At 45.6% G+C, this 11,504-nt stretch overlaps 1 protein-coding gene across 2 annotated transcripts in view; it reads left to right on the top strand.

The window, feature by feature from the left end:
* Window positions 1-1,938: 1,938 nt before the first annotated feature.
* Window positions 1,939-11,504, top strand: part of ATP6V0A2 (ATPase H+ transporting V0 subunit a2) — a 35,208-nt gene continuing 25,642 nt past the window's right edge. For both annotated transcript variants that reach the window (XM_060118807.1, XM_060118806.1), the window contains exons 1-3: window positions 1,939-2,269; window positions 7,537-7,615; window positions 9,659-9,756. In XM_060118807.1, coding sequence (XP_059974790.1) covers window positions 2,153-2,269; window positions 7,537-7,615; window positions 9,659-9,756 — 294 coding nt within the window. In that variant the 5' untranslated portion in view covers window positions 1,939-2,152. The remainder of the gene's footprint in view (window positions 2,270-7,536; window positions 7,616-9,658; window positions 9,757-11,504) is intronic.

The following is an 11,504-nucleotide window of genomic DNA, read 5'->3' as shown; positions in this document are numbered from 1 at the left end:
GAAACACTGGATTTCTGCCCCCTCTGCCTCTGTCTTTGATGTGGATCTCTGTGGGTTGGGGTGATTACACCCACTAGCAGTTGAAATTGTCTTTTGTCAAAGAAAACGAAATACCCAACTGACTCATTGCAGAGATTCAGAAAGTCTTTCTATGGCAGTTAGTATAACCAGCTCTGGAAAGTTAACTTAAAATTTCCAAATGACAGGTAATGTAGCCTGATTTTGAGGGCTTTCTTAGGGTGATTTTGTACTCAAGAAGGGAAAAACTCTGGCAGTAGAACGGGGTGGAGGCGGGGGAGCATACAATATGGTTTTGCCTTTTCTAAGCTTATACATTCATATATGCATTTGGAAAGTATTTATTGAGTGGCTACTGTGCTGGGCACTGGAGATGCCAAGACAGTGTCCCTTGTCCAGTGGAGCTGTTGACTGAAAAAAACAAAAAAACAAAAAACCCCACAACCTGAAAGTTGAGAGTTCTGTTTTATTCGGGGATCTTACTGAGGACTACAGCTCTGGAAGGCAGCCTCTCAGATAGCTGAGGAGCTGTTTGGAAGAGGTAAAGGAAGAGCTAGGAGTTTTTGTTTAAAAAAAAAAAAGTAGTTGAACATCAAAAGATTACTGCTAATCATAAAAAAAACAGTCATCACAAATTAAGGATTTTAGTGCTTTTCTATGTATGGGAAGATACAAGAGTCTGCGGTCATGGAAATTTTTCCTTTGATACACATCTTAACTATCTAGGGTCAGTATCCTGTTTTTCTCCATTCTGAATCCCCTCAGGGTGAACGACTGGGGGCAGCTGCAGTGGCTGAGGGCTTGATGGCTGCAACATCCTTTGTTTACTGAAATGGCAGGCAACATTGTTTTGTCCACAGAGTTTACATTCCAGTGGGGGAAAACCCGCAATAAAGGAAGATAATGTCAGACAGTGGTAGGTGCTACGAGGAAAATAAAACAGGACTGTGGTGGAGTGGGGTGGAAGGGCTAGTCCCGCTACTGGTCAGGAACAGCCCCTCAGAGGCAGGGACATTTGAGCTGAGACTTGTAGGAGCTAATTTTGAGGTCTGGGAGAAGGGTATTCTAGGCAGAGACAGGGGAGGGGTCAGCAAGTTCAAGTGCACCCACCTGGAAAGAGAAAGAAAGCAGGAGTAGGAGAGCAAAGGGAGCCCAGGGCAGGCAGGTGGAGACCAGGGCTTGTGGAGAGCAGAGGCCAGACCCGGTGGGGTCTTGCTGGCCGTAGTGAGAAGTTTGGATTTTACTCCGAACGCGGTGGGAGAAGCCAGAGGATTTTCAGTAGGCTCACATCCCACTTTCGTCCTGCCAGAGATCTCTGTAGCTGCTGTGTGCAGGAGCGTATAAGGCAAGAACAGCCTGGCATCAGACCCTGCTTTCTGGTCCGCACACAGGCCAGGACCCCAGAGAAAAGCCAGCGGCAGGAGCTAGCTGCAAACACCGCACAGGGTGTAATTCTGTTGATAGGAAATGTCCTAACCGGCAGATCTATGGAGAAGAAGTTGTTTAGCGATTGCCCGGAGCTTGGAGACGGGAAGCGGATTGACTGCAGCCGAGCAGGAGGAATCCTTCTGGGGTTGATGGAAATATTCTAAAATTGATCGCGACGGTGGCTGCACAACTTTGTAACTTTACTAAATATCACAAAATTGTATACTCTAGTCGGGTGAACTTTATGGCACGTAAACTCAGTAAAACTCTTTTTAAAAAGCTGTGAACAGCGGAGCGAGTGGCAGCTTTTGGTCGGAGTCCGGACAGGTTCCGTGACCCCCCCCGCATTGCCGCCGGGTTTGCGCCGTTTGGCCCCGCCGCCTGCGCCGCCGTCGTCCGCAGCTCCGGGCGCCATTGGTCGGCCGGCGCGGGGTGGGCACGAGCGCGGGGGGGGGGCGGAACCGGAACCGGCTGTAGCCAGGGGGCGGGGCCTCGAGGGCGGCTCTGGCGGCCCCTGGAGCGGCGGCCGCGGCGGCGGGAGCGGGAGCAGGAGCAGCTGGTGCAGCCCGGAGTCCCATGGTGCGGGGCTGCGGCCAGGCCGCAGGAGAAGCCCGAGCTCCGGGCCGCCCCGGCTGACCGTGCGGGCCCGCGCGGCCCGGAGCCGCCGCCGCCCGTCGGGCCCCGCGGGGGCGCGGGCCGGCCAGCCATGGGGTCCCTGTTCCGGAGCGAGACTATGTGCCTGGCGCAGCTCTTCTTGCAGTCCGGCACGGCCTACGAGTGCCTCAGCGCCCTGGGCGAGAAGGGCCTGGTCCAGTTCCGAGACGTGAGTGTCGCCCGGGAGACGTGGGCCGCACCTGCCCGCGGAACTCCCGCATCGAGCCTTTCGCTCGGGCCTCCTTTCCGTGGGCGCCTGGGCGCCCATTTCCCAGACGGGGAAGCTGAGGTCCACTTTCCGGCCAGAGCTTCCGCAGAGCGGGGCCCGAGCCCAGGGTCGCCGAATGTCTGGTCCGCGGCCTCCCAGGCCGGGTTAGTTAGGAACGCTCCGCGTCGTTTTCGTCCACTCGGGTCGTGCCATCTGATGCTTCGGAGCACCGACTCTGTGCCAGGCACTGGGCTAAGCGGGAGAACAAATCTGATAAGGCCTCTTGGAGCTCTTCTGGAACTTACGGGGCAGGGGGAACGGGAGAAATATTAAGCAAATGAATACGTAAACAGGAATATGTTTGCCATACAGAAACTAAAATGGGGTGATGAGATAGATAGTGCCTCAGTTGGAGGTGCTCAGGGAGGTCTCTCTGAGGAAGTGTTCTTGGGCTGAGACCTGAATGGGCAGGAGCCGGCCCTGGGAAGATCTGGGGGAACAAGGTCCCAGGTGGAGGGAACTGGAAGAGCCAGGAGCCTGAACTGGGAATGAATTTGGTGTAAGCTCCCGAGGGGCGGGATTTTTGTCGTTTTTGTTCACTGATACCTGATGATGTACATAGCACTGCCTAGGAAGGAGTTGGAGTGCAATCAGAATTTGTTGTATGGGACCTGTCTCCCCAGCAAGTAGTAATAAACCCTTGTTCATATATCTGTTTATTTATCGTTTGTCTCCACCGTGGACTGTCAACCCCCGCCCCCCCCCGGGGTGTGGGGTAAGGGCCTTGCCTGCCTTGTTCATTGCTGACTCCTGAGTACAGTCCCTGACTTTGTGGGCATTAGTATGCCTTTGTGGAATGAATGAACAAGCTTTCATTGAGTGCTTGCTCTGTTGCAGACACTGAGTTTGGTGCTGGGGACTCAGGGGTGAGCAGGGTGGACAAAGTCCCTGTGTTTTTGTTGCTCACAATGTAGGAGAGACACACTCTGATTATGAACTGTGATAAGTGCCATGAAGGGAAAGAGCAGTGTGACAGGGAGATTATGAAGCGCAGGACCTTGCTAATTGAACTGGAATTCACTTGAATGAACATTTTATTTCCTGGGACCCAGCTTTCATCTCCTCTGGTTTCCCTTCGTCTTTCTGAGGGCTCCTTAGTTTCAGGAGGGAACACCCGTACCCAAGATCTGGTGTCACTGATCCCTGGGTTGGCCTCACAAGGCAACTGCCAGGTCAGAGAGAAACTCCTGAGTGGCAGGCGAGGCTGCAGAGAAGGCCCAGCTCTTCCTGGTTTCTGGAGCCATTTGGGCTTCAGCACGCGGTGCCCACTTTCCTGGCAGGTGCTGCTGTGCTGAGCTGTGACTGAGTAGCACCTGAAAGATTCAGGAAACACCTGTGAGAGAAATGGGCTTCCTTCTTTCTAACAGGTAGATTTCTTCCATCCTGTTAGTACTCAGGCCAAGAGGCTTAAATCAAGCTTAAATCTTAGAGGTTTGAACAAACACCCTAATTACCGCAAAGGTGCAAGTTTCATCGAGTGCCATTACATTGGGTAGTAGAGGACACTTGGGATTCTTTTAAACTGAAAATTGGGGAAAGAAAAAGAAAGTGCAGGTCATCTTTTGCCAGAAGTAAAACAAAGCTGCCGTGTTAAAATGAGCTCTTCTTTGTGTGATGCTAGGTTTTCAGAACTCAGGTGTGTGTGTGTGTGTGTCTGTCTGTCTGTCTTTGGGATGACTGTCCAGCAGCACAGGTGCTAGTGCAGAAAGCTGTCACCTGACACTTTTTCTGCTCTCTTCTGGAATTTCTTCCTGACTGCGCTCACCAGGTGGGATCCCCGACGTCTGTCTTTTCTGATTTGCACAGGCTGGAGCGTTTCTGCCTTCCCTTTTAGTGATCCTTCTAAAGGAGAGGAGGCAGGGCTAGGGTTTCTGTAGTGACAGCCAAAGAGAAGGCCTGGAAAAGAAAGGTTATTCAGCTCACCAGTAGGGCTCAGTGAAGGGCAAGGCCATCTCACTTTTCTAAGGGTCTGGAATTTGGGGACAGCGTTCACCTTTTGTCCGTTAGCTGCTGGAGTGGGAAGATGGGTGGCGTGGATACCAGTCACAACAGCACCAGGCAGCCTCTGCTGGTTTTTCTAGGTTAAATGTTAGTGTTAAAACGAATCTGCATTAAAATGTACTTCATAGGGCTTCCCTGGTGGCACAGTGGATAAGAATCCACCTGCCAGTGCAGGGGGCACAGGTTCGATCCCTGGTCTGCGAAGATCCCACATGCCGCGGAGCAACTCAGCCCATGCACCACAACTACTGAGCCCGCACTCTAGAGCCTGCGAGCCACAACTACTGAGCCCGCATGCTGCAATACTGAAGCCCACGCGCCTAGAGCCCATGCTCTGCAACAAGAGAAGCCACTGCAATGGGAAGCCCGCGCACCGTGACAAAGAGTAGCTCCGGCTCTCCACAACTAGAGAAAACCAGCATGCAGCAACAAAGACCCAACACAGCCATAAATAAATGAATGAATGAATGAACGAACGAACGTACTTCATAGCGTTAGCCTGGAATTAAGGGTGCTGTTTGCCTCCCTAAAAAGAAAATAGAAGCAAAACTTGATAAAAGAAACCACGCAACAGAAGAAACCAGTTAACATACTGTGTAAGATGGTGACGGCGGATGTCAGATCCAATTGTGTGTGTTGTTGCCACAGACATTTGCCTCTTCGTGAAGATTCTATGTGTGGAACCATAGTGTCCACTTTGAGTCAGTGTTTGATATTGACGAAAAAGACAGTGAAACTGAGAAGTCATGTCATTAATAGACAGCTTTTGGTGGGTAGCTTCCTCTGCTCACTCTTAGTTCTGTTGAGATAGATTGTGTCTGAATCATTAGGAACTCGAAAGTGGTTACTACTTTGGATTAACATGACTTCCAGAAATGAGTGCGAATGTGACAAACAGAAGTGAAATTCAAATTTTTATCTTTCTTCTGGTTAACGCTTTAAAAAAAATTTCCAAAAACTGAACAAGAACTAAGCCTTTTGGTTAGACATTCTCAGGCTGTTCAAGCAGCTTCATGCCAAGCTGTTTCTAATTCTCCTTTTTGAGAGTGCCCAGTATAATGCTGCACAGAGTGAAGGTAAAATTCTTGCCCCAAATGCCTCTCAACATGAATGATTACTGTAATTTAAAAAATTGTGAAAGTAATATACGTCCATTGTGGGAAATTTGGGAAACATGAGATACTAATTTCCATGATCCCATTACCTAGAAACAAACACTTTACTTTTTTGGTTCATACTGTCCAATCAAACATTATTTTTCTAATATTATTATTATTTTTTAATAAATTTATTTATTTTTGGCTGCGTTGGGTCTTCATTGCTGTGTGCAGGCTTCTCATTGCGGTGGCTTCTCTTGTTGCGGAGCACGGGCTCTAGGCACACGGGCTTCAGTAGCTGTGGCTCGGAGGCTCTAGGGCACAGGCTCAGTAGTTGTGGCGCACGGGTTTATTTGCTCTGCAGTATGTGGGATCTTCCCAGACCAGGGATTGAACCTGTGCCCCCTGCACTGGCAGGCGGATTCTTAACCGCTGCGCCACCAGGGAATCCCTCTAATAATATTTTAAAATGTACATACAGAGGTATTTTTAGATAATTGGAGCCACACTGATAATATCTTTAGTCTTTTTTCACACACAAATCATGCATGACTAATTTCCTCATTTTATTAAATATTGTTTTACAATTTTTTATGGTTTTAAGCTTTATATGGTAAGATTTTTTTGTTTTAATAAATTTATTTATTTTTGGCTGCGTTGGGTCTTTGTTGCTGCGTGCAGGCTTTCTCTAGTTGTGGTGAGCTACTCTTCGTTGCGGTGTGTGGGCTTCTTATCGCGGTGGCTTCTCTTGTTGCAGAGCATGGGCTCTAGGTGCGCGGGCTTCAGTAGTTGCGGCACAGGGGCTCAGTAGTTGTGGCTCGTGGGCTCTAGAGCGCAGGCTCAGTAGTTGTGGCACATGGGTTTAGTTACTCAGCTGCATGTGGGATCTTGCCGGACCAGGGCTCAAACCTGTGTCCCCTGAATTGGCAGGAGGACTGTTAACCACTGCGCCACCAGGGAAGTCCTGATAAGATGTTAAGTAAAGGGGAGAGTATATGGGAACAGTGAACTCCTGTGGACCCATATTATAAACCAATGGCGGGACTTCCCTGGGGGTCCAGTGGTTAGGGCTCGGCGCTTTCACTGCCGGGTCCGGGTTTGATCCCTGGTTGGGGAGCTAAGATCTCAAAAGCCGTGTGGTCCAAAAAAGCCCCCCAAAAACCCCGCCCATCAGACAAGATCATTTTGAAGCAAATCCCAGATGTCTAATTTCACTCATAAATATTTCAATAAGTATCTCTAAAAGGTAAGGACCCTAAAAAAATCATAACCACAATATCATTATCGTACCTAAAAATTTTAATAATAATTCTTAATATAATCAAATACCTCATCATTTAAAACAATTTTTAATAAGTGCATAGTAATCAGTTATATTACTGAACCATAATTTTAATCCAGCTTTATTGATGTGTATCATAAAATTCACCCATTTCAAGTGTACAATTCGTTGGTTTTTAGAAAATTTTCTGAGTAGCACGTCCATTGCCACAATCCAGTTTTAGACCGTCACATCATCCCAGTAAGGTCCCTTATGCTCATTTACAGGTCATCCCCCTCCCTACCCCAAGACCCAGGCAATCACTAACCTACTTTCTGCCTCTAGGTCACACAATATGTGGTCTTCTGTGTCTCTCACTTACATCATGTTTCTGAACATCCTCTGTGATGTTGATGTGTCAGTTTGTTCCTTTTCACCGCTGAGTAGTGTTCCACAGTGTGGATATAGACTGTGATTTCTTTAACCAGTTTTCCACTGTTAATCATTTTTTCTCTGTCTCTGAGGTTGATGCTCTTTGAGATAAATTTTTGTCAGTATCCATAGTTTGTTCCTTTAGGTTGAATTTCTTCATGGGATATTTCTGGGCCAGAGGATATTTTTCAGGCTTTTTTTTTGGTAACAGTTGCCAAATCGCTTTCCAGAAAAGATGTGTCAGTTTATCCTCCTATTCAGTAGTATACGAGGATGTGCTTCCCCCCCAAACCCTTGACTATCATATTTTATTTATAAACTCGAATTTATTTTTAAATTGTAGAAAATTCAAAGCAAAATTTTCGTCTTTTTCTCAGCTGAACCAGAACGTAAGTTCTTTCCAAAGGAAATTTGTGGGTGAGGTGAAGAGGTGTGAAGAACTGGAGCGAATATTGGGTGAGTTTAGTTTAATAACTTGAATCATTATCATTATATAAGTAAACCTTGTTCACTTTAGGAAAATGAGAAAATCTAGACACGTAGAAAGGAGAAAGGAAGTCGTCCATATTCTCACCATTCCTGTATTCACTATTATGTAGGTTTATGTACTTTTTTACTATTCATCTATAAAAGTAAGGATTTACGTACATAATGGTCAGGTTATTTTGTTATTAGCTTTGTTTCTCGTTTGATGGTACTTTAACATCTTTTCATGTCAATAAACAGATTGACTCATCATTGTTTATAATGGCTGCATAGTATTTTATGGTATTAATGTGCTATAATTTATTTAGCCAATCCCTTGTAATTTATTATAACTTAAAAACATTGTATACATGTTAATATATTACTTAAAATTATATCAGAGAACAGGGGAGGAAGGAAATGGCAGATAGATTGGTTGATAATTTCCTTTTTTTCAGGGCTTCCTTTGCAGAGATCAGTGTTCTCTGACTGTTAACCATTAAAACTCAGCCGTAAAACCTTTAACGTCTTAGCCTAAAATAAAATATTCTTTATCAATTCAAACCTTGAAATTCTGACTGAAGTAGAGAGAGCGGAACGATGCCAGTAATTGTCTAAAGTACCAAATTTGTTTTTAGAGGGATGAATAGAAAAACCTGGGAGTGAGAGTGTTGAGGAGGGGAGAGAAGATGACTTTTGGAATGATTTCTAATAGCAGTTAATTATTGTGGGTTTTATATTTTTTAATTGGGGATTTTTAAGATCGAAAGAAACCTGTTAGTCATCTGAAGTCTAGTCCTCTGCATATTGTTTGAGGCCCCAGTTATTTGTGTGGATCATGTAGGGTAGGGTGATACCACATCCCCATCCTTGCCATATATATATGTCATTGGACAGGTCGTATATTTGGAATGAGTTTTCAAAGGCGGGACAGGAGGGACAACACATTAGACGTGTCCAGGACTTCCTGTAGCTTAGACTGTTTCAGAAAGAATGCAGACTTAAAAAGAAAATGAACTCTCAGGTAAATTTAGGTATAAAAAATAGGTTAAAAAATTTACATCCATTTCCAGAAAGCTCTTAAACCCAGTGCTTCCTTTGCTATCTTATGGGTAAGACATCATCGCTTTTCTTCCTCCTTCCCTTTCTCTCTCTCCCTTCCTTTCTTTCTTTCTTTCTCTCTCTTTTTCTTTCTCTCTCTCTCTTTCTTTCTTCCTTCCTTCCTTCCTTCCTTTCTTTCTCTTTTTCTTTCTCTCTCTCTCTCTTTCTAATAAAATAACTAGTTAACACTTCTCCAAAATACTATATCTGGTAATGACTTTACCAGGTATTATGACTTTTATCCTAAGGAAAAGAACGCTTCATGGAATTGAAAATGTAAGCTAAAGAAATTAAGTTTTTTTTGGCTGGTTCATTATTCGTTTCATGAATCTAGTTTTTAATGTAAGTAGAGAAGGCAGTGTACGTTGCCCTAAGTTAAAACATCACGGCTAACTGGGGACTCAGGAGAACCTGACTTTCTGCCCTGTGGTCTCCTCCTTATAGAGGAGACTGATAGAGGATGTGTTTTTCCTGATGGATGTGTATCTCCTCCTAATGGCGTCTGCAGGGAGGTTGCCCTGACGGCTCTGGTGGGGACGATTATAGGTCCATCGTTGGATTATTCCTGCACTTCCAAGTGTGTCCTTAACCTTCTGCTTCCTTTACAGAAGGAGAGGCACAGGCAGCTGTGCCTCCAGAGTTCTTTAACTAGAGTTTTAGAAGCGAAGGATGTGAGGAATTTCAGGAAATGTGTATCCAGGTTACTGTTTGTTTTGTCACCGCACGCTGGTCTCTCTAGGCAGAATTATTTTGCACATCTTTGGAAACAAGGCTGCAAAAGGCATCCTGTTGGTCAGCTGGGACAGGCAAGATTTTATGCATTTAGACGTTAGTTTTTAGACCACCTGGGAAAGGTTGGGGTGTCACATGTTCTCACTGAAATGTCCTGTAGTAAGTTTTTGAGTCTAATTTGTTTAACTTTGATTTCCACAGCATATTTGGTGCAGGAAATTAACAGAGCTGATATTCCCCTCCCTGAGGGAGAGACCAGTCCTCCTGCACCACCTCTTAAACAAGTGATCGAAATGCAGGTAACTAGTTTCTGAAGAAGCGGTTTTAGGTCACTAACCTCAGAGACTGTTTATTCACTTACTTTATATTGTCTAGTGCTTTTCTGCCTTTCTTCTCAAAACCGTGGAATGAAAAGCAGAAGACCGTATTATGGTTAATTCTCAGTGACAGGTTATCTTCGATAAATTTTAAGTGGAATTCGGTTTTCTTTTAAAATGTAAGACAGGGCTTCCCTGGTGGTGCAGTGGTTAAGAATCCGCCTGCCAATGCAGGGGACACAGGTTCAAGCCCTGGTCTGGGAAGATCCCACATGCTGTGGAGCAGCTAAGCCCTGCGCCACTACTGAGCCTGTGCTGTAGAGCCCGTGTGCCACAACTACTGAGCCTGTGCTCTAGAGCCCCCGAGCCACAGCTACTGAAGCCTGTGCGCCTAGGGCTTGTGCTCCACAACGAGAGAAGCCACCGCAGTGAGAAGCCTGCGCACTGCAACGAAGAGTAGCCCCCACTTGCTGCAACTAGAGAAAGCCTGCACGCAGCAACGAAGACCCAACGCAGCCAAAAATAAAAACAAATAAGTTAAAAAATAAAAGCATATATTAGAAGAACATAACATGTAAGACAGGTGGTATTGAACAGAGGCTAACAAGAAGTAGGTTGTGAGATCTGGGCTCATATGATGTGACTTCTGGGCCTGTGCAGGCCTTAGCATGCCTCTCCTACTGCAAGTCATCGAGGCTTCAGGCCTGTGCCCTTCACATTCTCCCCAGTTCACCCTGACCCTTCCCCCTCTAATTTTCAGAAGCTCGTGTGAAGGTGCTAGGTGGTTCCCCATGGGCAGCAGATGAGATTCCCTCTTCTGGAGTCCCCCACCACCGTGAGAGCACTGGCTTGTGCATTAGCATCCCCCCCCCCCCCCGCCCCATGAATTATCTCTTGAGGTTTTGGTCTAATCATCTGATAATTCATCACACTGGGAAATAGACTAGAGCCCTTTACAGCTCTTCTAAAACAATTAGTACTGTGTAATTAGGACCATTCCATTGCTGGCTGCTCTGTTTGTTTTTCTGGGAGGATGTCATTTAACAGTTGGTATATGAATGGACTCTGGAGAGGACTGTACAGTCAGATGAGAGCAGTCATCTGGCTTGGCCTGTTTGGTGTGTCACTTTTGATGTAATTACAAATATAGTGATTACTGGCTGCTTATCATTTTTATAAGGCAGAACACAAGTACTGAATGTAGCAGATCAGGTGATTTGTTTGAATACCGTTTTACTGAGTCAGTGGGTTGTTTTACAGATTTCTGCTTCTATTGTTTTAATACTTAAGGATTGTTAAGGATGCTTGGTATATAACTAATTGTTAAAGAAGGTTCGTTCTCAAGTATTTTTATGCTTAATTAATTGTGTTAAGTGCAGCTGCATAGAAACTCTTAAGCTAGAGACCAGGAATAATATGTTTGGGAAAGATTATCTAAAGTTTTTCTGTGTTGCAAATAAAAGGAAATGTAGTCTTGAAAAAGGAAAACTCTTTGGTGTATTGGTAATGGATAAGCCGATGAAGGGAAACCGGAAGAAATGACAGGACCTGAGACTAGAGATTGGGTCCAGCCGTAGGGCACTCATAGTCATCCCAGCATCTGCATGCTCGCCGTCACAGGTACCTGAATTAATATGAAGCAGCAAATGATGGACTTTAAAAACCTGTGCGTGTTTTCGTATCCCTATCAAACTCTCATACATTATGGCTTTTTAAAACCTCTGCTAGTT

This window comes from Mesoplodon densirostris, chromosome 15 (genome assembly GCF_025265405.1).
Source record: "Mesoplodon densirostris isolate mMesDen1 chromosome 15, mMesDen1 primary haplotype, whole genome shotgun sequence".
Lineage (NCBI taxonomy): Eukaryota > Metazoa > Chordata > Mammalia > Artiodactyla > Ziphiidae > Mesoplodon > Mesoplodon densirostris.
This window is presented reverse-complemented; position numbering and strand designations above follow the sequence as displayed.